Source organism: Paroedura picta, chromosome 1 (genome assembly GCF_049243985.1).
Source record: "Paroedura picta isolate Pp20150507F chromosome 1, Ppicta_v3.0, whole genome shotgun sequence".
Lineage (NCBI taxonomy): Eukaryota > Metazoa > Chordata > Lepidosauria > Squamata > Gekkonidae > Paroedura > Paroedura picta.
Genome location: NC_135369.1, coordinates 200,400,548 through 200,422,735, shown reverse-complemented (window position 1 = coordinate 200,422,735; position 22,188 = coordinate 200,400,548). Strand labels below are relative to the sequence as shown.

The 22,188-nt window shown below is 47.2% G+C and overlaps 1 protein-coding gene across 5 annotated transcripts in view; it reads right to left on the bottom strand.

The window, feature by feature from the left end:
- The window catches only part of MACROD2 (mono-ADP ribosylhydrolase 2), a 1,296,381-nt gene that overhangs the window by 16,580 nt on the left and 1,257,613 nt on the right, over positions 1 to 22,188 (bottom strand). For all 5 annotated transcript variants that reach the window (XM_077316459.1, XM_077316450.1, XM_077316428.1 and 2 more), the window contains one exon: positions 6,605 to 6,694. In XM_077316459.1, the coding sequence (XP_077172574.1) occupies positions 6,605 to 6,694 (90 nt within the window). The remainder of the gene's footprint in view (positions 1 to 6,604; positions 6,695 to 22,188) is intronic.

The window sequence follows — 22,188 nt, the reverse complement described above, 5'->3', positions numbered from 1 at the left end:
TCATCTTCTTCTTCTTCTTCTTCTTCTTCTTCTTCTTCTTCTTCTTCTTCTCCTCCTCCAGTTATTCTCCTGCCTCGTTGATAGGGAGACAGTATAGCATGAGCTCTGCTAGTCTTGATATGGTTTTCTGTCTTTCCCTTCACTTTCCTTGTTTCTCCCTCCCCCCCCCTCCTACAACTCTTCTGTGTTTTTTCCTTCCCTGCCGTGGCCATGGGAGTGGGATTGGGGGAGGGCAAAGAGGAAAGGAGTAAAGGATTAGTTGTTTCATGCGCCGCCACAGTGGTTGCAGTGGCCATTCTGAGCTTGGGGAAAAAACGTTCACTTCAGTAGGACTTCTACCCTTCCCTTTGTCACACCCTGTCTAAAATATGCTATAATACGCTCATGGCGTATAACATTTTCCCCCTCTCACACAGTCTGGAGAGGCTGGGGCTCAAACCGGGGACCTTCTACATGGTGAAGAGATTCTCATTTAACAAGGCCACACCGCCACACATCTTCGAGTACGAGGTTATTGAACTAAGCATGCCGGCATGACAACTTGGCATGTACACTCAAAGCAGGACGAGCGCTTCTCAGACTGAGAGAGTGTTGAGCTACTGGGAACCAAACTGTAAATAGAGTTCATCTTGCTTTTTACTGGTACCTTCGAGGTCATCTCCCCGCCATCGGTAAGATCTGCCAATTGATCGGATCCATCATAGACAACCATGACATAGACATGGTAAGCTAACTGGCACCCGTTAATTCACCTTTCCAAGAACAAAGCAAATTCATTTCACTGTGTGACAGAGCAACATTCCAGAATCAAAGACCAGGAGGTTATAAAGTCATTCTTTCATCCAGAAAAGATGTGAGCAGATTTCAAAGTTAAGAAAAAGAGATACTAGGCTAATAACTCATGCCTCTGTCTCTGTATGGTGTTCAACAACCAGTGTCCATAAGCTGAGACATAGACTTTCATGTCCGTCTTCTCTACTTTGCTCAAAAATTCTCAAAAGAAATATCAATACAGACTGTCGTGTGCTTCATAATGCTGACATACCCAGATTGGTGACCTCCTAATTAGTTTTTTTTTTTGAGGGGGGGAATTAACTTTAAAGGAAACAAAATGAAAGAGGGTAACTGGCATTTTGTCCCTATGAGTTCCCGCATGAGAACTCTTGAAATGAACCAGGTAGGTTCAATGGAAAGGATCTTTCTTTTTTAAAAAAAAAGAAGGGCAAAAGACAATTACAAGGCTAGCTGAGGAAATCAGAGAAGGGAGGAAGAAGACCACAATTTCGGGGAAAGCTTATAGTTACCAGTTGTAAAACTACAGGCTGGTGGGGGCAGCAGAAAAATGACCAACATTTCATGGGAAGAAAAGAAGGCCCCCACAGAAGTGGGGTATGAGAAGGAAGAGCTGGAACTTCTCATGCTGATGGAAAGGTATGATCTAGTAGGCATCACAGATACTTGGTGAAATGATTCCCATGACTGGAATGTAATAGTAGATGGATATGAACTGTTCAGAAAAAACAGAATAGATCGAAGAGGTGGAGGAGTGGCACTGTATGTGAGGAAAGGGCTTACCTGTCAGGAAATTCTAGGGAAGGAGAGCATATCTACAGTGGAAAGCATCTGGGTGAAAATAAGCGAGGGGAAAACAAACAGTGTGGTGGTTGGTGTCTGCTACCGACCGCCTGACCAACGAGAGGATGTGGATGCTGCACTTTGTGAGCAGCTTGAGAAAATATCCAAGCGGCAGGACCTTGTCATCATGGGTGACTTCAATTTCCGAGATGTGTGCTGAGAAACAAACTCTGTGACGCGTCCTCAGTCATGCAACTTTCTGACCTGCCTGGCTGACAATTTCATTTATCAAATGGTAGATGAACCCACAAGACATTCAGCCATACTGGACTTAATACTGACCAACAGGCAAGAGTTGGTGGATGAGGTGAAGGAGGTGGGGACCCTAGGGGGAAGTGACCATGTCCTCATAGAATTCCTTTTGAGATGGGGAGCCAAGGAAGCTTGTAGCCAGACGCCGATGTTGGATTTTCGTAGGGCAAACTTTAATAAACTCAGAGACATGATGAGTGTCATACCATGGACGAGAATGCTGGAAGGGAAGGGAGCATGTGAAGGGTGGGCGCTACTCAAACAAGAGCTATTGCATGCTCAATCAATGACTATCCCAGAAAGACAAAAACACTGCAGGAGCTCTAAGAAACCTATTTGGATGAACAGAGAACTTCAAGAGGAACTAAGAAAGAAAAGGAAAATGTTCAGGAAATGGAGGGAAGGACAGAGCTCTAAAGAAGAGTACCTAGGCACTGTAGATCAATCATCAGAAAGGTCAAAGGTGAGAGTGAGCTAAGATTGGCCAGGGAAGCCCATTGTAAGAAGAAAAGATTTTTCAGTTATGTGAGGAGCAAACGTAAAGTAAAGGAGGCAATAGGCCCACTGTTGGGTGCGGATGGACAAACTCTAACGGAAGATGCAGAGAAAGCAGAAAGGCTTAGTGCCTATTTTTCATCTGTTTTTTCCCACAGGTCAAAGTGTTTAGGCACATCTAGAGATGGCCATAGCCAAAGGACAGTGTCTGGGTGGCAGGTTAACATGGATAGAGAGGTTGTCGAGAGGCATTTAGCTGCACTGGATGAGTTCAAATCCCCTGGGCCGGATGAAATGCACCCGAGAGTACTCAAAGAACTTTCCAGAGAACTTGCACAGCCCTTGTCCATCATCTTCGGGACCTCTTTAAGGACTGGAGATGGCCCGGAGGACTGGAAGAGAGCAAACGTTATTCCGATCTTCAAAAAAGGGAGGAAGGATGACCCGGGAAACTACAGACCAGTGAGTCTGACATGATAGCCCTCTTTAAGTATTTGAAAGGTTGTCTTTTGGAGGAGGGCAGGATGCTGTTCCCATTGGCTGCAGAGGAGAGGACACGCAGTAATGGGTTTAAACTTCAAGTACAACAATATATGCTAGATATCAGGAAAAAAATGTTCACAGTCAGAGTAGTTCAGCAGTGGAATAGGCTGCCTAAGGAGGTGGTGAGCTCCCCCTCACTGGCAGTCTTCAAGCAAAGGCTGGATACACACTTTTCTTGGATGCTTTAGGATGCTTAGTGCTGATCCTGCATTGAGCAGGGGGTTGGACTAGATGGCCTGTATGGCCCCTTCCAACTCTATGATTCTATGATTCTTTGTATTGAGGTTCCAAGAACACACACACACACAAACACAAACACTCAGAGCTGTGGAGCAGAATGTCATATTTTATATGGCAAAATGCTTCCAGGGGCTAGCTAATATATTAGCCCCCAAAACAATAATTTGATGTCTTTTCTGGAGGTGGATAATAGCTTGATGACCTTGTGAGTACTGGATAGGAAAAACTACCAGGTTTGGTGAATAGAGTTATGTATTACTAAATTAGGGAAAATTGGTGCAGGAAAAGTATGGCTGGGTGTTGATGAAATTAAAGTAGGTGAGGCAACAGGTTCTGAGGATGCCCATTGTCCTAATTATGCATCTCCCTGGGGTGGGGAAGAAGTTGTTAGTGGATCAGCTACTCATTTTCGCACTTCTAAACTACATACCCAGACTTGTTTCTGGCTGACATCAATTTTACAGTCGCTTTGAGCCAGAAATATGTAGTGTACTAGGCTTCAAAGCCTGTCCATAAGGACAGGCTTTGAAAGGGCTGAGGCACCCCCTGCCCGCCCCCTGCTCGTCGGGGACGTGGCGGGCCTGCTTTGAGGCCCGCAAGGAAGGCTACCCCGGAGGCCCCCCTCCCCGGCGATTCCCTGGCCTCCCTGCGGGCCTGCCTTGAGACCCACAGGGAAGGCGCCACCAGCAGCTCCCCTCCCCGGTGACTCCCCTGCTTCCGTGTGGGCCTCGGAGTAGACCTGTCGCATCCCCGAAAAGGTGGGCCTGCTCCGAGGCCCATAGCGAAGGCTCCGGCACCCGGCACCCTCCCCAGCGACTGACCTGCTTCCGTGTGGCCTCCTGGCAGGGCCGCAGGGACTGAAGGCGGCCAATGGTCGGCGTTAGGGGGGAGTGGGCAGGTTGGGCGATGGGCCAATGGGCCCCTCTGCTGTCAGTCCAGGGGTAAGGGGCCCCATTGGCCCATTTCCTATCCTGGACTCGGCCCACCCCCCTTAGCCTTAGGCTTTTATTTATAGCACTCTCCGAGCAGTGTAAGGATGTTATTGTTGATTTAGTTTTCTTAATATCAAAAACTAATTATAAATTGTACTCTGTGCATGCTCTGTGAAATTTCCTTTAAAACCTTTCACAGCCATAAGTGGCTATTGAAAATATAATAATTGAACTAATCTACATTGGTAATCAGGCTTACATCCTTGCTTTTCCATGTATCTGATTCGTGGCCAAGGCAGTTAACATTTGAGAGAGGAGGTGAGCAAGGAATTGGCGGCCCCTCCCCTCCCTCCCCTGTGAGCCTCTTGTGGCGCAGAGTGGTAAGGCAGCAGACATGCAGTCTGAAAGCTCTGCCCATGAGGCTGGGAGTTCAATCCCAGCAGCCAGCTCAAGGTTGACTCAGCCTTCCATCCTTCCGAGGTCGGTAAAATGAGTACCCAGCTTGCTGGGGGGTAAACGTAATGACTGGGGAAGGCACTGGCAAACCACCCCGTATTGAGTCTGCCAAGAAAACGCTAGAGGGCGTCACCCCAAGGGTCAGACATGACTCGGTGCTTGCACAGGGGATACCTTTACCTTTGCCTTTTACATTTGGTAGTCCTTGCTTTTCCATATTCTGTTCAAGCTCATCATTGATGAGCGTCCCATAGCAATTTGATGGTTTATTTCCATACTGCAATTGCCACTCACATCAATCTGTGATCTAAGAAAAATGAATTCTTGAGCGCATTCGATCTCTTCACCATCAACTGTTATTGTGACATGTCTTTTTTTTTTTTTGCAGTGGTCATTATTTTTGTCTTCTTAGTGTTTAAGAACAGGCCAAATTTCTTACTTACTACATTGACTTTTGTAATCAGCTATTCTAGGCCTTCCTTACCTTCCTGACAGGAGGGTAGTGTCACCAGCAAATTGAGGATTATTTATATCCCTTCCTCCAATATTAATTCCAGTTCTTTAAATTAAATTTCATAATGATGTCAGTATACAAGTTAAACAGGAAGGGGGAAAGAATACAACCTTGGCACACTCCTTTCTCTATTTTGAACCAGTCAGTGTCACCAAATGGTGTACGTACAATGACTTCTTTGTTTGCGTAGAGTGACTGCATCAATTTGATCAAATGCACTGGCACCCCCAAATTTTTCAGGGCTTTCCACATTTTGCTATGTGACCACAAGTGCCGTGTCCACTTTTTTGCTTGCAATGAAAGCCATATCGTTCCTTCTTATGGAGTTGTGTCCTGAATAGTAGATGGTAAAATCCTCCAATTCAAAGGAACCATCATCATCCAATGTAATTCACCCCTGCCAAGGAAGTCAATGTTCAATCTGACCATTTCTCTTTTGACAGTATCCAGTTTTCCTTGAGTCAGCCCTCTAACATTCCAAGTTGGTCTATTTGGTGCATCTTCATAAAACGCAGAGCCTTGCTTTCACCATTGGCAGCATCAGCACCTGGGGTTCCTACCGGATTTGTCCCAGGCATGTCATAAAATCCAGGGCTACTTGCTGCTGATCCTTGCTCCTCTCCAGTCACTTGTTGGGAACTTCTGGCCTGAGGGGCTCACCACTGGGAACCATATCGAAATTGTTTGGAGAGCTGTGCCATAGGATTTTCTTGGCCATTTTTTTTTTTTTTACAAGCTAGGTTGCCAGGTCTTTCCTTAACCCTCCCCATTTATCCCGGCTTTGGACCGGCATGCTCAGGTAGATTAGAGGGGAACAAAGAACAGGTTTGCAACATTTTCCATACTATTCATATTCGTGAATTTGGAAATGGCTTTAAGCCACTGAGCTAAAGCAAAATCCTACCTATGTTTACAAGCATTTGTAAAGCATTTTTCTCTGTACTACAGAGCAGTCTTTTGGCTCACAGAATTGCCTTTTTAAATAAACATTCAACAGGCATTTCAATGACAGGCCAAAAGAATCCTCTGCATTTTCTGAATACCAAAGGACATGGTTAACAGACTGAAACAATGGCATTTGATTCCAAAGCAGCTAGTTTTTAAACTTTATCCTCAAAGAGAACACTACGGTTGACTAACTGTCAAAGTGCATCGTGGGACCGGGGGCACAGTAAAGGGAAGGGAGAACCCAATAGATGCATTAAATGTTCTGTGTTGCTGTGTGTTTGTGTAGATGAATGACAACTAACCCATTTTCTTTTTACTGGGCTCACTGAGACAGAGTATTTGGCAAGGACATGTGAGCTCCCAGCCTATGCCCGATTGCTCATGCGCATATCCTGCCAAAACGGCAATCACATAACTGAGAGCAATGTGGCATTCCTTGTGTCATTGGTGACTTACATAAAGCAGGCTTAGGCAAAGTGCCTTTGCACGTGTTAATACTGCATACGAGCAGCAGAGCACGGAGTAAACGCTAATGTCGTCTTCGCTAGTCTGGACGAGCTGGTTATCTTTCAACAGCCAAAGCTCTTACCGTCATGACTTGATGTGTTTTCTGTATCGCATGAGATTTCCAGTGGCGCCGGCTCTGCGGCTTGCTTCTCTTTCCCTTGCTGCTGTGCTCCTTCAGAGATGACAAAAGAGAGGGGAAGAAAAACACCATCAAGCATGATCTCGGTTGAATGCCTAATTCATGGACTTTCTGCATCCATTATTTTCCTGACACCGCCCTCTTATTTAAAACCATGCTGATGGGATAGAAAGTAGACATTCTTGGAAAGGGTAGAGGCGCCTATGAAAAAAATGGTAGAATCAAGTCCAGTGACATGTTAGAGAGCAACAAGAGTTTGGAAGGGTATGAACAGGGATGACAGCCTACGCGTGGAGTGTAGGGATCTCCCAGAATTACAGCTCATCTCCAGACCACAGAGATCAGTTCCCTTGGAGAAAATGGATGCTTTGGAGCAGGGGTAGTCAAACTGCGGACCTCCAGATGTCCATGGACTACAATTCCCAGGAGCCCCTGCCAGCATACCCCTGCTTTGGAGGGTGGGTTCTATAGTGTCTCTCAGAGGTTCCTCCTCTTGTCAAACCCTCCCCTCCACAGACTCCAACTCCTAACCTCATGGAGTGGCTCAACATGGAGCTGGCAACCCTACCCCCCCCATCCCCTACCTTTGTCCAGGACATGGACCTGACAAGCTTAGGGATGAGCTTTGACTCTCTTTGGGAATGGGAATGTACTTGATGGCTGGCTCTCCCCATTCTTATTTCACCTGCCTCCGGCCTCCTGGGAAGCTCTGATTGAGACACATTGAGCTCCAATGTGGAGGAATGGGAAGGCGACTGTAAGCCGCTTTGAGCCTTCTTCGGGTAGGGAAAAGCGGCATATAAGTACCAACTCTTCTTCTTCTCCTTTGACTCCCTCAAAATCTTGTTGGTTTCTTAGTTGCTGCTGGGCTCAGTGCCAGCTGTTCAACTGTGACCAACATGGCTCTGCCTCTGGAACAATGAAAACAAGGAGTGTCCAGAGAGTCCTGATGTGGGACAGAATTCCTGAAAAAGTCTTCAGTGGTTCGTGCTCTTTCATTAGCTGGGCTGTTAAAAGTGTGGAATTTTTGTCTGGCCAATATTCCCCCCTGATCATTTTTCTGCAGAATCTCTCCTTTGGAAAATGCCGAGCAGAAAGGGAGACCTAATCACAGTACCAAAGATTTCCTCTATCAAGCGGTGTTAAAATTGATGTTCCTGAAGAGCATGCACACCGATCCGTCATGCACAACCTAGAATTTAAATTTAGGAAAATGTACTTGACGGCTGGCTCTCCCCATTCATATTTCACCTGCCTCTGGCTTGCTGGGAAGCTCTGATTGAGACACTTAAGAGTGCTCAGAATGAAAGACATAAGAAAAACGCCTTTTCTGTTTCATATACAGTCCTTTCAAGATTTCTTTTCCCATTTTGGATTTTTTTCTGAGAGACCAATTGCCAACTAATTTCCCCGATGGCACTTCCATAGTTTGCTCCAACTCCGAAACTCTGCTGGGCCTACCCTCTGGTGGAGCTATAGAAAATCAAGCAATTGGTTGCTAAGCAATCAGCGGACGTTGGAGAGGGGGAAATGGCTGCTGGACAGAACATTTAAAAACAGAGCACTTTAAACACAAACCATTTATCTTGCCTTCAGCGGGACAGCAAAAGAGAAGAGCTCCCAGGCAGGCAACCATCAGCTCAAAGGACACGTTGGGGAGGCAGGGAGGGAGGGAAGATGGGCACTGGTCAGGCCACACCTGGAGTACTGTGTGCAGTTCTGGAGGCCCCACTTCAAGAAGGACGTAGATAAAATTGAAAGGGTACAGAGGAGAGGGACGAGGATGATCTGGGGCCAAGGGACCAAGCCCTATGAAGATAGGTTGAGGGACTTGGGAATGTTCAGCCTGGAGAAAAGGAGGTTGAGAGGGGACATGATAGCCCTCTTTAAGTATTTGAAAGGTTGTCACTTGGAGGAGGGCAGGATGCTGTTTCTGTTGGCTGCAGAAGAGAGGACACGCAGTAATGGGTTTAAACTTCAAGTACAACAATATAGGCTAGATATCAGGAAAAAAATTTTCACAGTCAGAGTAGTTCAGCAGTGGAATAGGCTGCCTAAGGAGGTGGTGAGCTCCCCCTCACTGGCAGTCTTCAAGCAAAGGTTGGATACACACTTTTCTTGGATGCTTTAGGATGCTTAGGGCTGATCCTGCGTTGAGCAATGCAGGATAGACAGACCTGTCCTAGGAACCAGGTGCCCTTTGACTCTTCCTCTCTCTTTTCTTCCTGTCACTGTTTCTGCATGGCCTTCCATGGAGACACACATCTTCGTAGGTCTCTCGTGGCCCTCATGTTCCCACCCACCTGATGCCAGACAAGCTGGCCATTTGGGACAGGGAAAGTCGTCCTTATATTAGGCTTCTTTCTCATCTTTTGACTACAACCTGAATGCGAAGTGGATCTACTAGAATAAAGGGTTTTTTGTTTTGTTTTTATTTACCTTTTTAGCAATATATGCCTTGGGAGATTTGTTTGCTGCACTCAGGGTCACATATTTTTCACTGGGCAAACCGGCTATATTAACAAATATCACAATAGTTAAGAGCAGGGGTAGTCAAACTGCGGCCCTCCAGATGTCCATGGACTACAATTCCCATGAGCCCCTGCCAGCAAATGCTGGCAGGGGCTCATGGGAATTGTAGTCCATGGACATCTGGAGGGCCGCAGTTTGACTACCCCTGGTTAAGAGCATTATGTCAATGTTTTAGTACCGGTCTTCAAAAAAGAAATGTCACTGATGAGACCACCGATAATGAAAGTGTTATTATTGAAGACATGTGCAAAAGAAAATAAACTGACTCCAAACTGTGAAATCAGGAGGAATTTGAATGTGCAGGAAATGTTTCAAAAGAAACACCGGGGCTGGGTGCAGAGCACAGGGAAACAACAAAGAAGTAAAAACTAAAGGCACCAAAATATATATGGAATTCAGGGGATAAACCAGTATGGTGCCATGTTTGACAAGAGTGAGTGAGAGAGAGAGAGAGAGAGAGAGAGAGAGAGAGAGAGAGAGAGAGAGAGAGAGAGAGAGAGAGCAGTAACCAGGTTTGCAATTAGGGTACAATGAAAATTTAAAAAAAATACTCAAAAGCCTGGCAGGATTTTGAAGACACCATGTACTTCCATAGTATCTGCTGCATTTTAGAATTGTTGGAATTGCAATCAGCAAGTAATTTGGTGAAGTCAGACCTGAAGGGCTGTTGTTAAGCTGTTTAAGCAGCTGAGCTGGGCCTCTGTGTTCACTAGTGGCATCAAGTGGTCATTAGTGAAGTTGCAGGGAATTCTGAGCCATGTGCTCTGAGGATCCCTTTGTTTAAGGTGGGCTCCTAAGGAAGAAGAGCTCTGTGTGCTTTTGCTGAAGCAAGCAAGCAAGCAGCCACCACGAGGCTCACTGCTCTCTCTATCTGCTGATGTGTGGGCATGTAGTCTGCTTGTAGCCCATCCAAAGGGGATTCCAATGTATTTCTTTGTAACTACCTTTTAGGTTTTTGTGCGCTGCTTCAGTAAGAAGACTGAAGTGGATGAATATGAAGTCTATTTTGAATAACCAGTAAAGATTGCTCTCTTTTAAACCTCAAAGCACCGTGAGTCTGTAGGTCACAAAGGTGACTAATAACTGTATATTTTCAAAATTCTGTTACAAAATGCTGTTCCTCTGGAGGGACTCAGGAGCAAACCAAGTCCAAAAATCCCAACAGTGAGACCTTCCTAGATCTTTCATCTTTATTTATTGTTTTCACAATGAAATCTGTTGGGAAACTCCAACCCCCCCCCCCCCCGCCATGCCCTCCAAGTGAGCACAACAATCTCTTGTTCTCAGTCTCTGCGTGTCAGGGAACACTTGAAATGACAACTTTGCATGCAATGTGAAGATTTACAGTTTCCTTGTGGGAATCCTATCCATCAAGGAAGTTTTTCCCTTGCCATTTGCTCAACACCGAAGGGTCTAGACCTCCCAAACGCCTGCCTCATCACTGTCATTCACACTTGAAAGAGAAAACTGTGTTAATCCGGGGTGAATCATCAACGTATTTCCGCACGGATCTGTCAAGTCCAAGTGCCCTCTGTAAAATGAAAGTCATCCACTGTGGCTTTTTTTTACAAAAAAACACCACAAGAATCAGCAAAGTCATTTGGTTAATATGACGCTATTAATTGGCCCCAGCAATAGACAGAAAGCGCCACATTTCTTGACACATTAAAGACTAAACACCTTGGGAGAGGAATGCTTAGAAGCTCCTCATGAAAATAAATTTTTCCAGGCAGTCTGATTCTCAGAGGGTATGTGGGACACATACCTGCTCTGGAGCGACTCAGTCAGGGCCCCCTCCCTCCCTCCAAGTAAACACACGTGCATGCACGCACACACACAAACACACACTCCCTTCCCTTTCCCCTTCCCCCATCCAGCTTGATTGCTCCTCCATTGCTGCTTTGGCCCCCACAGGTCACACAGCAGCTGCCTAGGCCCCTGGGACCAGTGTGACTGCTGCAAAGAAGTCAGGGGTGGGGTAGCTGCTGCCTCACCCCACATGGGTCACGCAGTGGCTGCCTATGCCCCGGGGGCTGGCGCAGCTGTATCAAACACCTTGGGGTTACACCAGCTGTTGCCTCTGCCCATGGGGCCAGTGCAGCTCCTACCCAGGCCTCAAGGGTGCTGGCGCCAGTGCCTTGGTGCCCGTGGGTCACACAGCGGCTGCCCAGGCCCCAGGAGCCAGTGCCGTCGCATTTCCGTTTGATGAGGAGCGCCAGGAGATGTGACCCACATCAATAATCTCCTTGAGGGAGAAAATGGTGACAGGCTTCAGATGTTTGTTACCAAAGCTCCCTCAGATATCTATCGACGGGTGTGTTTTCGTGATGCAAGATAAATATCCACACCACATTCCATCTTGACAGCTGATGTCTGGCAAATCTCTCGCTACATTCTCTGAGAAACAGCCGGCTCAAACAAGCCACAGAAGACCTCACAAACTCAGAGCGCTCTGACAGGCCGCTGCCTCAGCTCCCCAATTTTGATCACCTTTAGGGATATCGAAGCCTGCTGAGGCTGTCAGGCATCAAAGTGGCTCATGTGATGTTCACAGCTACTGCCTCAAGCATGCCCATTATCAAGTCTGCATGCCTGGCTTCTCTCAACAGGATGAAGTTTTCTCAAGCTTCAAGCACTGTTGATGTGGGCATGTTATATCAATGTGCTTGTGCAGAATCACTGTTCGAATATACAGTAGACACATGCAACAAAAAGCTGGATTTAGAATCAAATTGATTTGCTATTAAAAAAAATATATCCCTCAAATTCTGTTGTATCCTCTAATGCAGGGGAAGTCAACCTGTGGTCCTCCAGATGTCCATGGACTATAATTCCCATGCTGGCAGGGGCTCATGGGAATTATAGTCCATGAACATCTGGAGGACCACAGGTTGACTACCCCTGCTCTAATGGAAGTCCAGCATTGTATGAAGAAGCAGGCAATGGTAAACCACTTATAGTATGTCCAGGACATGATGCTCTGTATTCTTTGGGAGCCACAGTGGGAGGGCTTCTAGAGTTCTGGCCCTGCTAGTGGACTTCCTGATGGCACCTGGGTTTTGGCCACTGTGTGATGAAGTGTTGGACTGGATGGCCACCGGCCTGATCAAACATGGTTTCTCTTATGTTCATATGTTCACCTCTGCTCCGGCCTGCATGGCCTGGATTAGCCTGGTCTCATCAGATCTCAGAAGGTCAGTCAAGGTCAGTATTGGTAGACAATAGCAAACAGTCTCCGGATGTCTCTTGCCTTGGAAACCCTATGGGCTCACCAAAGTCAACAATGACTTGATAGAAAAGACAAAGAAACAAACAGAAAAAAAACCTCGCACAAGATCTCACAACAAGTTAATTGACAAAACTGAGAGGGTGCAAAGTAGAGCAATGTGGATGATTCGGGGTCAGGAGACCAAGTCCTATGAGGAAAGGCTGAAGGAACTTGGGAATGTTCAGTCTGTGGAAGAGGAGGTTGAGAGAGAACATTGTTCTTTTAAGTATTTGAAGAGGGCAGGGACTGGTTCCTGTTGGCAGCGGAGGATAAGACCCATAGTGATTGCTTTAAACAATGTGTAGAATAGTATTGGTTAGGTATTGGGGTGGGGGTGGGGATTCATAGAGTAGTTCAACAGTGGAATTGGCTACCTAAGGGGGTGAGCTCCCCCTCACCGGCAGTCTTCATACAGCTGCTGGACAAATACTTATCCTGGATACTTTAGGCTGATCCTGCATTGAGCAGGGGCTGGGACTAGATGGCCTGTATGTCCCCTTCCAACTCTATGATTCTAATAAATGTGTACCTTGTGTGATTGTTTGAATGTCCAGACATTAATCTCATGCATGGTGTGCCTCTGTTCACCTCTATCATTTCCCCAAATTTGCTCGCCATTTATAATCTTCCTCCACCATTCTCTTCAGACCCTGGTTCTTCTAGCATCCTGCTCACCCCTCAGTAGGCCTTCAGTTAAGGATGTCCTTTTTCCTTTTCAAAAACAGGCTTCTTTGGTTGGGCCGTAGGATGCAGACCCCTCAAGTAATGCATCGCAGACCTACCATGGGGTGCAAATCTAGGAAGCTCAATCTATTCGATTAGTCAGCTCTCCATAACTTGCCAGTTCTGTGGCTATAAATCTTTGTTTTGTTCCTACTACACAGAGTCATAGCAGGGAGAAGGGAGAGAACAGCAGCATTCATTACACTGACATGGGAATTATCCCCAAGTGCTTCTCTCCTGCTGTGCAATAAAACCATGTGCCATGCAGCAATGAGCCCATTGCATGTAAATGTTGGAAGCTGATCAAAACACAAAGTGCCCTGACAGACATTCAATTTCATTTGAAAGGTTCTTTTGCTCTCTGTTTCCATTCGGATCGTGACTACTTAGAAACAATGAGATTTGTATTTTAAGATACACCCAAGAGGCGATGCAAGAAATCCAGGGTGCTTGTGAAATATTCCTAGCAATTGCCATATCTAAGTGCGTTCCTGACAGGCTTGGTTATTGTAGTGGAGGTCCCCATGTTAGCCATTGTAGATAAACACATGAAAAAATGATGCTGTCAGATACTAAATAAGACTCTCGGTCCAGCAAGGTCAGCATTTCACATATGCAAAATAAGGCATTTTAAATATAGGTCTGATAGGCCATGGAGATTTCATGGCTGTGGGCCTGGACAAACTTGCTGCCCTTCTAACCCCCATCCCATCCCCAGATATGTGGAGGAGGAGGGTAGGGTGGAGCCAGCACTGGTGCTGTGCAATGCTAGGTCGACCAACAAGTCCTCCACACTGCGAGACTATTTTGCAGGGCAGGAGATAGACCTGCTATGTGTGACTGAGACTTGGGCAAAGGAGAGTGAGACAGTCGCCCTGAAAGATCTGGCCCCATCTGAGTTTGGGGTCTTTCACCAGCCCCTGCCCCATTGTGGTGTGGGGAGGGTGGCAATCCTTATCCGGGAGGCTTTCTCCTACAGGGCTCTCCCGACGCCATCAATCATTGGGATGCAGTGTATTGGAGTAGGATGGGGCATAGTGGAGGGCTTGGCTTTCGGGGTGGTGTATTGCCTGACTAACGTGCATCCAGCCAGCCTGTCGAGCCTCCTAGAAGCGGTGACGTCCTGGGGTTTATAATACCCTAGGTTTATAATCCTGGGGAATTTCAATGTCCACGCTGACTCATTGTCCTCTGGGTTAGATTCAGACCTCGTGTTGACTACAGCAACACTGGGGTTCTCCCAATTTGTTACCAGCCCCACTCATCAGGCTGGCCGCATATTCAATTTGATCTTGGCTGTTGGGGTAGATGTGGATCTGATAATGGTGAATCCCATCCCATGGTCAGACCACTATGCCCTGAAGGCTCAGCTTAGGATACCACCCAATCTCTGTGTGGGTGGCGGGCATATTTTAGCCCACCCATGGAGACTTATAGATCTGTTTAGATTCCTGTATGCTCTGTGGGACCCAATGCCTCCAGGCTATGCATTGGCAGCACTAGTGGAGGACTGGCAGCCCCACTTGGCTGCTGCCATTGTTGAGATTGCTCCTCGGCGCCCTCTCCGCCCCCTCCTCAAACTAGCTCCATGGTATTCCACAGAGCTGCGGGAGATTAAGGGGAAAGTGAGGTGGTTAGAGTGGAAAGTGAGACGGTTAGAGGAAGTGTTGAGGAAGACAAGTGGCAATTGCAGAACATGTTATCGCTTTCTTATGAAGGCATATGAGATAATGGTAAAGGTGACTATATGAGAGTTTTATGCCATGCTAACACATCCATGAGCTCTTACCAAGCCCAATTATTTAGGGTAATTTGGTCTCTTACTGCCCTCGAGAAGGGTGCCAAGACGCTAGTCAATTGGAGTTAGGCTGTAAAGGCATTTGTGAGCTTTTTTACAGATAAAGTCTTTTCACTCTGCCGGGACCTTCCTGCCACACTTAATACAAAAAGTGAACGGGAGACCCCTTGGCCATCTTGGGGGGATACATTTGATGGCTTCAGGCAGCTCTCCGAAACCGAAGTGCCAATTTGCTGGGGTTGGTGAGGGCGACCACTTGCTCCCTTGATCCCTGTCTGTCTTGGTTGCTCAAACTGAACAACCAGCTGCGATTTCCAGATCAAGTACAAGGGCAGGCCCACATAAAGCTACAGAAATCCAATCTAGAGGTGACTGTTGCATGAATCACTGTAGCCAAGCTGTCCAAGAACAGATAGGGCACTAGTAGTCCTGCCCGGCTTAGATGGGAAAATGCTCTGTGGGAGGCATCCAAGATCATCCCCAAGGGCAAGAAATTAAGTTGCACCCCAGCCAAGGTGGGTAGGCATACTTCCTGATCTGCTACCTTCCTGCCCAGCCACAGGGCCTCCATCTTGGAGGGGCTAAGTTTCAGGCAACTCTGCTCCAACCATCCAGTCATGGCTTCCAAACATCTGGCAAATGTATTCAGGGAGGGAGTCCAGGTGGCCATCCATTAGGAGATAGAATTGGGTGTTGTCTGCATATTGGTGACAGACCAGCTGGGCCAGAGGGCAAATAAAGATGTTAAACAGTGTAGGGGAGAATATTGCCCCCAACGGAACCACACGAGGGAGTTGATAGGGGTGCCACAACTCCTCCCCCACTGCCAACCTCTGTACCCACCCTGGCCACCGAGGATGCGTTCCTGCCGCTGCCATTGGCCACCTGCTGCTCTCCCCCCCAAGCCCTCCGAGCACCTGCTGCCGCTTGCCCCTACTGGCCTCCCTGCGACTAGCATGCTTGCTGCCAACACTACCGGTGCGTCCAGTAGGTCCCCCCTTCACCCGCTCTCCCTGACGCTGCCCGCTACCGCCCATTGCTTTTCAGCTAGTAATAAATACAATTAAATACAATTGTTCCATTTCACACAGTAAATTCTGTTTGCAAAGTGCATTGAAAAGGGATTGAGAGTGCATTATTCGTCCTGTGTGTAAGCAGCTCAAGGTCTTTCATGTCATCTGTTTCCTGGTCCGTTGAACAGGAGATGCCAGGAACTGAACCTGGGACCTCCTTCTGCATGCCAAGCTAACACTGAGCCAGGGCCTCTCCCCAAACCAATATATCATACAAGGGCACAGGAGGGGGGCGTGCCCCAGGTTGTGTGCCAGCCTGCCTTGCATATAACTTGCTGAGAACTGAGGGATTGGGGTTTTTTTTTTACATTGCAATGCTTTCTGTAAGGGGGAGGGAATTAATATCACACAAGTCTGATTTTGTCCAAACAAACTATTTTGGAAGTCTAAGAAAAAAAATCCCAAAGATTCGTATTTACATCTTCCAGTTCCTCCCTTCTTTAAATCATATTCAATACTTAGGTTTTAGCATCTATCTATCAATACAGTCAGCACTGGATAGCTAGGGTTGCCAGCCTCCAGGTGAGGTCTGGAGTACTCCTGGCATTGCAAGTGATCTTCAGACTACAAAGATCAGTTCCTTTGGAGAACATGGCTGCTTTGGAGGGTAGACTTGATGGCATTATGCTCTACCCGCTCCCAGTTCTACCCCCCAAATCACCAGGAATCTCGCAACCTGAAGTTGGCAACCTTATCAGATTTAATTAGATTCAATCCTGGCTGTTAGTCATTAGTGGTTCAATCCTAAACTGAGGCCCATTCTGCACAAGTTAAATGTAGCAGGAATGTTGCAAATTGTAAATGCTACTAATTTGCAGATACGCATGACGTCGCACACAATCTACCACACTCCTGAAACAGACCTACAAAAAGCGCTTCATTGTAGCGCTTCCAGGGAAATCGCCAAAAGTGGATTCACCCTCTGGAAAGCGCTACACTCTTGCAAACAATCTGCAACAGTTTTGAAAAAGTTCTGTGCGTTCCCATTGTTGCGGTTTCAGCAAAGTCCCTCCCCCTGGCTCTCTCCTCTGAACTTCCGGTGAAGCGATCGCCATTTTTTTTCTCGGAGCGAGCGGAGAGCAACGAGCCGGCAAGCCTTCATTCACCCAGTGAGGCTTCTCCAGCCGCGGTCCCTCCACAGAGCTGCTTTAAAGCTTCCCTAAGTCACCAAGCACAACACAGCCCCGTTTGCAAGTTCTCTTGCCAACACTCTCTCTCTATTTTCGGCCAAAAATCGCACCCATGCACAGGGGGGGGGGATTTTTTTTTCATTCGGGGGAGTGTGGCAACGATGAATCGGCAGCTCACACTCCAGCTGCCAGCTAGATGGGTCTCTACATCAGGAGGAAGCAAGGAATATTCATTGCAATGTGTGTTTTTCTTTTTTTTTAAAAAAAACTGTTCTTAAAGGGAAAGGGGCTTTTCTGGAGCATGGTAACAACCGCCCATTGGCTGCTCATTTGATCGACGGCCAGGGGCGGGACAAAGCATGGAAAAAATCGCTTCCTTTCTAGCGATTTTTGGCGATACCGAAAACCTGTGGGAAACTATTGAAACGCTGCTGGATTCCACTACAAAGGCAGGTATGCATTACGCCAAATTCCACTATTTTAAATTCTGTTATTTCTTTCTGTAAGCAATTTGCCACATTGATCCTTGTGCAGAATGGGCCCGAGTTACATCCTTCTAAAACTTGCTCTGTTGAGAACCACCCCTTTTGAAGGCTGTTGATCTCGCTGGATTTAGCAGGGTAGAACTCTGTTTAGGAATACATGGAAAAGTTTGGAACCATACGTTTTATGTTATTCCTGGAGGTACAAAGAACTTTGCTCCTGCAGGGGGGTGGAGAACATTGCAGCAAAGGAAGGATCCTCCATTAGCAGAAGAGAATTAGCAAGGCCACAGACATTTCATCCAACATCACTTTTTACTGCAACGACTACTCATGTGCCTCAGGTCCCCTTGCCTTTCCACCATCCAGCTAAAGCAGCTGCCAAACTGCTTGTGGCTGCGGAGCAGCTGTGGTGGTGATAGAGTTTCACTTCCTTCCTCTCTCCTCCCTCCCCATTGAAACAGAAAAGTGTACTGCACATGGTTAGGGTAGGAGGGGAGCCATGCACAGCCTCTTTCTTTCTTTTCTTGAGCGGGGAGGGGAGAGAGTATTGAAGATGGCAGAGGAGGGAGAAAAAAATCCAAGACCGACAGAAGTTGAGAGAAATTAAGAGCTTCTCCTTTAAGGCAAGCTCATCACATGATCAGCTTTGGCCAATCAGGGGTTCTCTACCATGAAGCAGAGCCCAGATTCAAAACAGCCTGCTTTTTCAATCCAAATCTTAAAATATTGAGGTTTAAAAGCACTCTAGGATATGCCATAATAAAGGTAGCCTGACTCCGGATCAATCCTTCTTGTTGCAGAAGGAAAATTTAAATGACCCAAAATCAAAATGGAAATCGCATTCTGTGTAGACGGCAGGGACTGAATCGACCTGGGAGTGAAATAAAAGCTCCATGCAGTTTACACCCAGGAGTCCAAGTAGATAGATTCCTTTTTGGTGATCAAAGAGGACGCTTTCTCACCAGTTGAAATATCAATAGTTTATCTCAAGGGTCCCCAATTGCCCACTCTGGTGGCACCCACCAAGTGTTTTGGGGAAGTTGGTGGGGCCAGGTGGGTTTTTGTCAAACAAGGCTTCTGATTGGTCACTGGAGATTGGCTGTGCTGTGCAGATTTTGAAAAATATTGCTTTGATAGCAGTTGCCAGCCCAGCACAGAAATCACAGTAGCCACCATTTGAAGGTCATTTTGTTGTTGTACCTACCAAGCCATGTTAGAAATCCAGATTTGCCTGCAGGTTCAGAAAGGTTGGAGACCCCTTCTTTAGATTACTGGATCAGGAGGTCCTTGATATAAAAGATGGACCAAAATATTTAAGGGGATACTTTGCCCAGTATTTAGTTTTTAAAAAAATTACTTCAGCTGTGATTTTCAATAGTGAAGCAATGATTAGGGAAAACATCACAAAAGATGACAATCATCCTTCCGGAACTGCAGAACTTTCCCTTTCTAAATTGCCTCTTTTTTCCAAATTGATAGCTTTAAGTAAATATTATGAAATGTCTTTATTTTGTATTTTTTTGCAGCTGTAGCTTTCTCAGGAAAGAAGGAAAAGGATGCAGGTAAATAATAGTTAAAATGTATGATAAATTGCATTGGATTCCCTAAATAAAATCTGAAGTTTTGACAATTATCTCTTTTAAAAAAAGAAGAAGAGTGATATATAGATAGACAGAAAGATACAGAAATATTAAAAGATTAGAGGATGGGATTGCTCCCTGATAGCTTTCCTCCACAAATGAATACCATATGAAAAAGATCTGAGAAAAATGTTGAACAGATGTACAATCCAAAATCTCACACATCAGAATTTGACGTCCCAGCATATTTTATCACCTGCTTGTTTAAAAAAGTTTGACCTGTATTTGCCTCTCTGGAAGGCAGCCAATAGCATAACAATACAGTTGCAACCTAAAATATACATGGGAGGGGGGAAGCATATTGAGCTAAGGTTATTGATGAGGGGTTTTTTCGGGGGGGGGGGTCTTAGGGTTGCCAGATCTAGGTTAAAAATCCCCTGGAGATTTTGCATTGCCAGGTCTGGGTTGGAAAAACCTGGAGATTGTGGGGCTGAAGTCTGGGGAGGAGAACAGTTTCAGTGGGTACTGTGCCATAAGAGCCCAAATTATCCATTTTGTCCAGGGAACTGATCTCTGTAGTATGGATAAAAGCTGTAATTCGGGGGTGCCCCAGGTCTCCCCTGGAGGCTGGCATCCATAAATAGAGCCATCAAAACAGCTGTATTTGCCAGGATCAGATCTAACAGAAATATTAGAAATACATGCTCTATCTGAAAACACACACACACACACACAAACATGAGGGTGCCAAAAACTAAATGACTGTTTCAGATGTTTAAAATCCACTTGCAATTTTAAATACTGTGAGGAGTCAGCAGTCATTTTCACCAGCTGGTTGATTTTACAATCTTGATAAGTTAAAACGTTTTTTTGGGGGGGTGGGGGGGTGGGATCATATATGCACTAAGCAGGGTGATATCGATCCATGGATACCTGAATCCTTCTAGAATGCAAAATGTATGTTTTGAATCATCTTTCGATGCAGGAGACTAGAAAATCCTCACCCATTCTGCCCTTCATCGAGCAATATTAAAATCCATACCTGGTCCTCCTGCAATCAGCCCCTTTATTTATTTGACCTTGACTTCATTTCTCCCCCATCACCCTCCCCACTGGGGCACCAAAAGTGGCATCCAACATTCTCCTCGGCTCCATTTTATTCTCACAACAACCCTGTGAGGTAGATTAGGCTGAGAGTCTGTGACGGGCTCCCAATATGCTTCCATGGCACAATGGGCATTCGAACCTGGGTCCCCCCGATTCTAGCCTGCCACTCTAACCACCCATGCCGGCTCTCCTACTGTAGTGTTAGAACCATAATGTCAGTACCTGTCAAAAACCCCCATGAGACCCTTGTAAAGGGGTGGGGGCGGGCTGAAAAGGTCAGGACCCTTCTGACTACTCCAAATGCTCTGCACTTGTGGGGCACGTTGCCAGCAGGCTGCCTCAGGGTATCACGGAAGCCTTTGATTAGGGGTTACAAGCACTGGCAACGCTTCAAGACCGACCGACAGGGCCTTGTTGGGGAAGGCCAGGCTTTCTTCGCATGACATCTTGCAGGGCCCTGGCGATGGAGGAGCTGCCTTCCAAAAGACAGAGGCCCAGCTCCCTGACTCTAAGGCAGGGGTAGTCAAACTGCGGCCCTCCAGATGTCCATGGACTACAATTCCCAGGAGCCCCTGCCAGCATTCGCTGGCAGGGGTCTCCTGGGAATTGTAGTCCATGGACATCTGGAGGGCCGCAGTTTGACTACCACTGCTCTAAGGGGAAAACACAGCACCGCATCTCCCTGCCCTGAGAAATTGGCACGGGAGGGAGTGGGAAGAACAAGAGCCGGCTGAGTTTGCTCGCCTCTGCAGGTTGGCTGTGTCTAGGGATGCCAGCCTGCAGGTGGGACCTGGGGATCCCTTGCAATTACAGCTCATCTCCCGGCAACACAAATCAGTTCCCCTGGAGAAAAGGGCTGCTTGGGAGGGTGGACTCGGAGGCATCATACTCCCCTGAGGCCCCTCCCTGCCCCAAATACCACCCACCCCCAGCTCCACCCCCAGCATCTCCAGGTCTTTCTCAGCCCTTGCTGTGACTTGATGGCCCTTCCCCTCACCCCCCACACCCCTGGAGCCACTCTGGGCTGCTTCTTGTCTCGCTCCTTTTCCACAGGGGATGGGGGGGGGGGGGGAAACTGAAGTAGATGCACTCACTGGGGAGGAAACAGGATAGAAATGGACAAGTAACCATGGCAACTGAGCCTGGGAAGATCCTGATGCTCCCCTTCCACCTGACAGCGATGGGCAGCTGGGCAGAGAAACTCTCTTCTGGGCTCTCTCCCTCTCTCTCACCCACCCACCCATCCACCCACCCACCCCCAAAAGCACCCTTCCAATCCACTTCCACAGTCTCTTCCTCTCGTCTCTTGTGCCTGACTTTGCACTAGGATACATAATGCTCGGGAGTCAGACACTCTGGGGACTACATTTCCCAGAGTGCACAGGAACTTGGCACCTGACGGAAAGAGCAACCAAGATGCTGGGACAGGAGGGGAAAGCATGGCGGGGCCCCAAATAGATTTGTTGCCCTGCTACTGATCGCAGGTTTGCAGTTGGGTGAGCTGCAAGTGCCGTGCCAACACAATGCGGCAGAATCAGTAGGGATGCCCGGACTGACCCCACTGGTCTCCGGCAGAGGATGGGGAGCCAGGTTGGAAACCCCTGGAGATTTGGGGGTGGCACCTGGGGGGCCTTGGTGGGTAGCAATGCCGCCTTCCAAATAATCTGTTTTTTCCAGGGGCGCTAACTGTACTCTGTAGTCTGGAGAAAAGCAGTAGTTCCAGGGGATGCCTACCTGGAGGCTGGCTTCCCTAGGGGCAACAATATGGGGAGGGGGTGTTACCACATCTTTAGTTAAAAGTTGGCACGGGGGTGGCTTCTGTTCCAGCTTC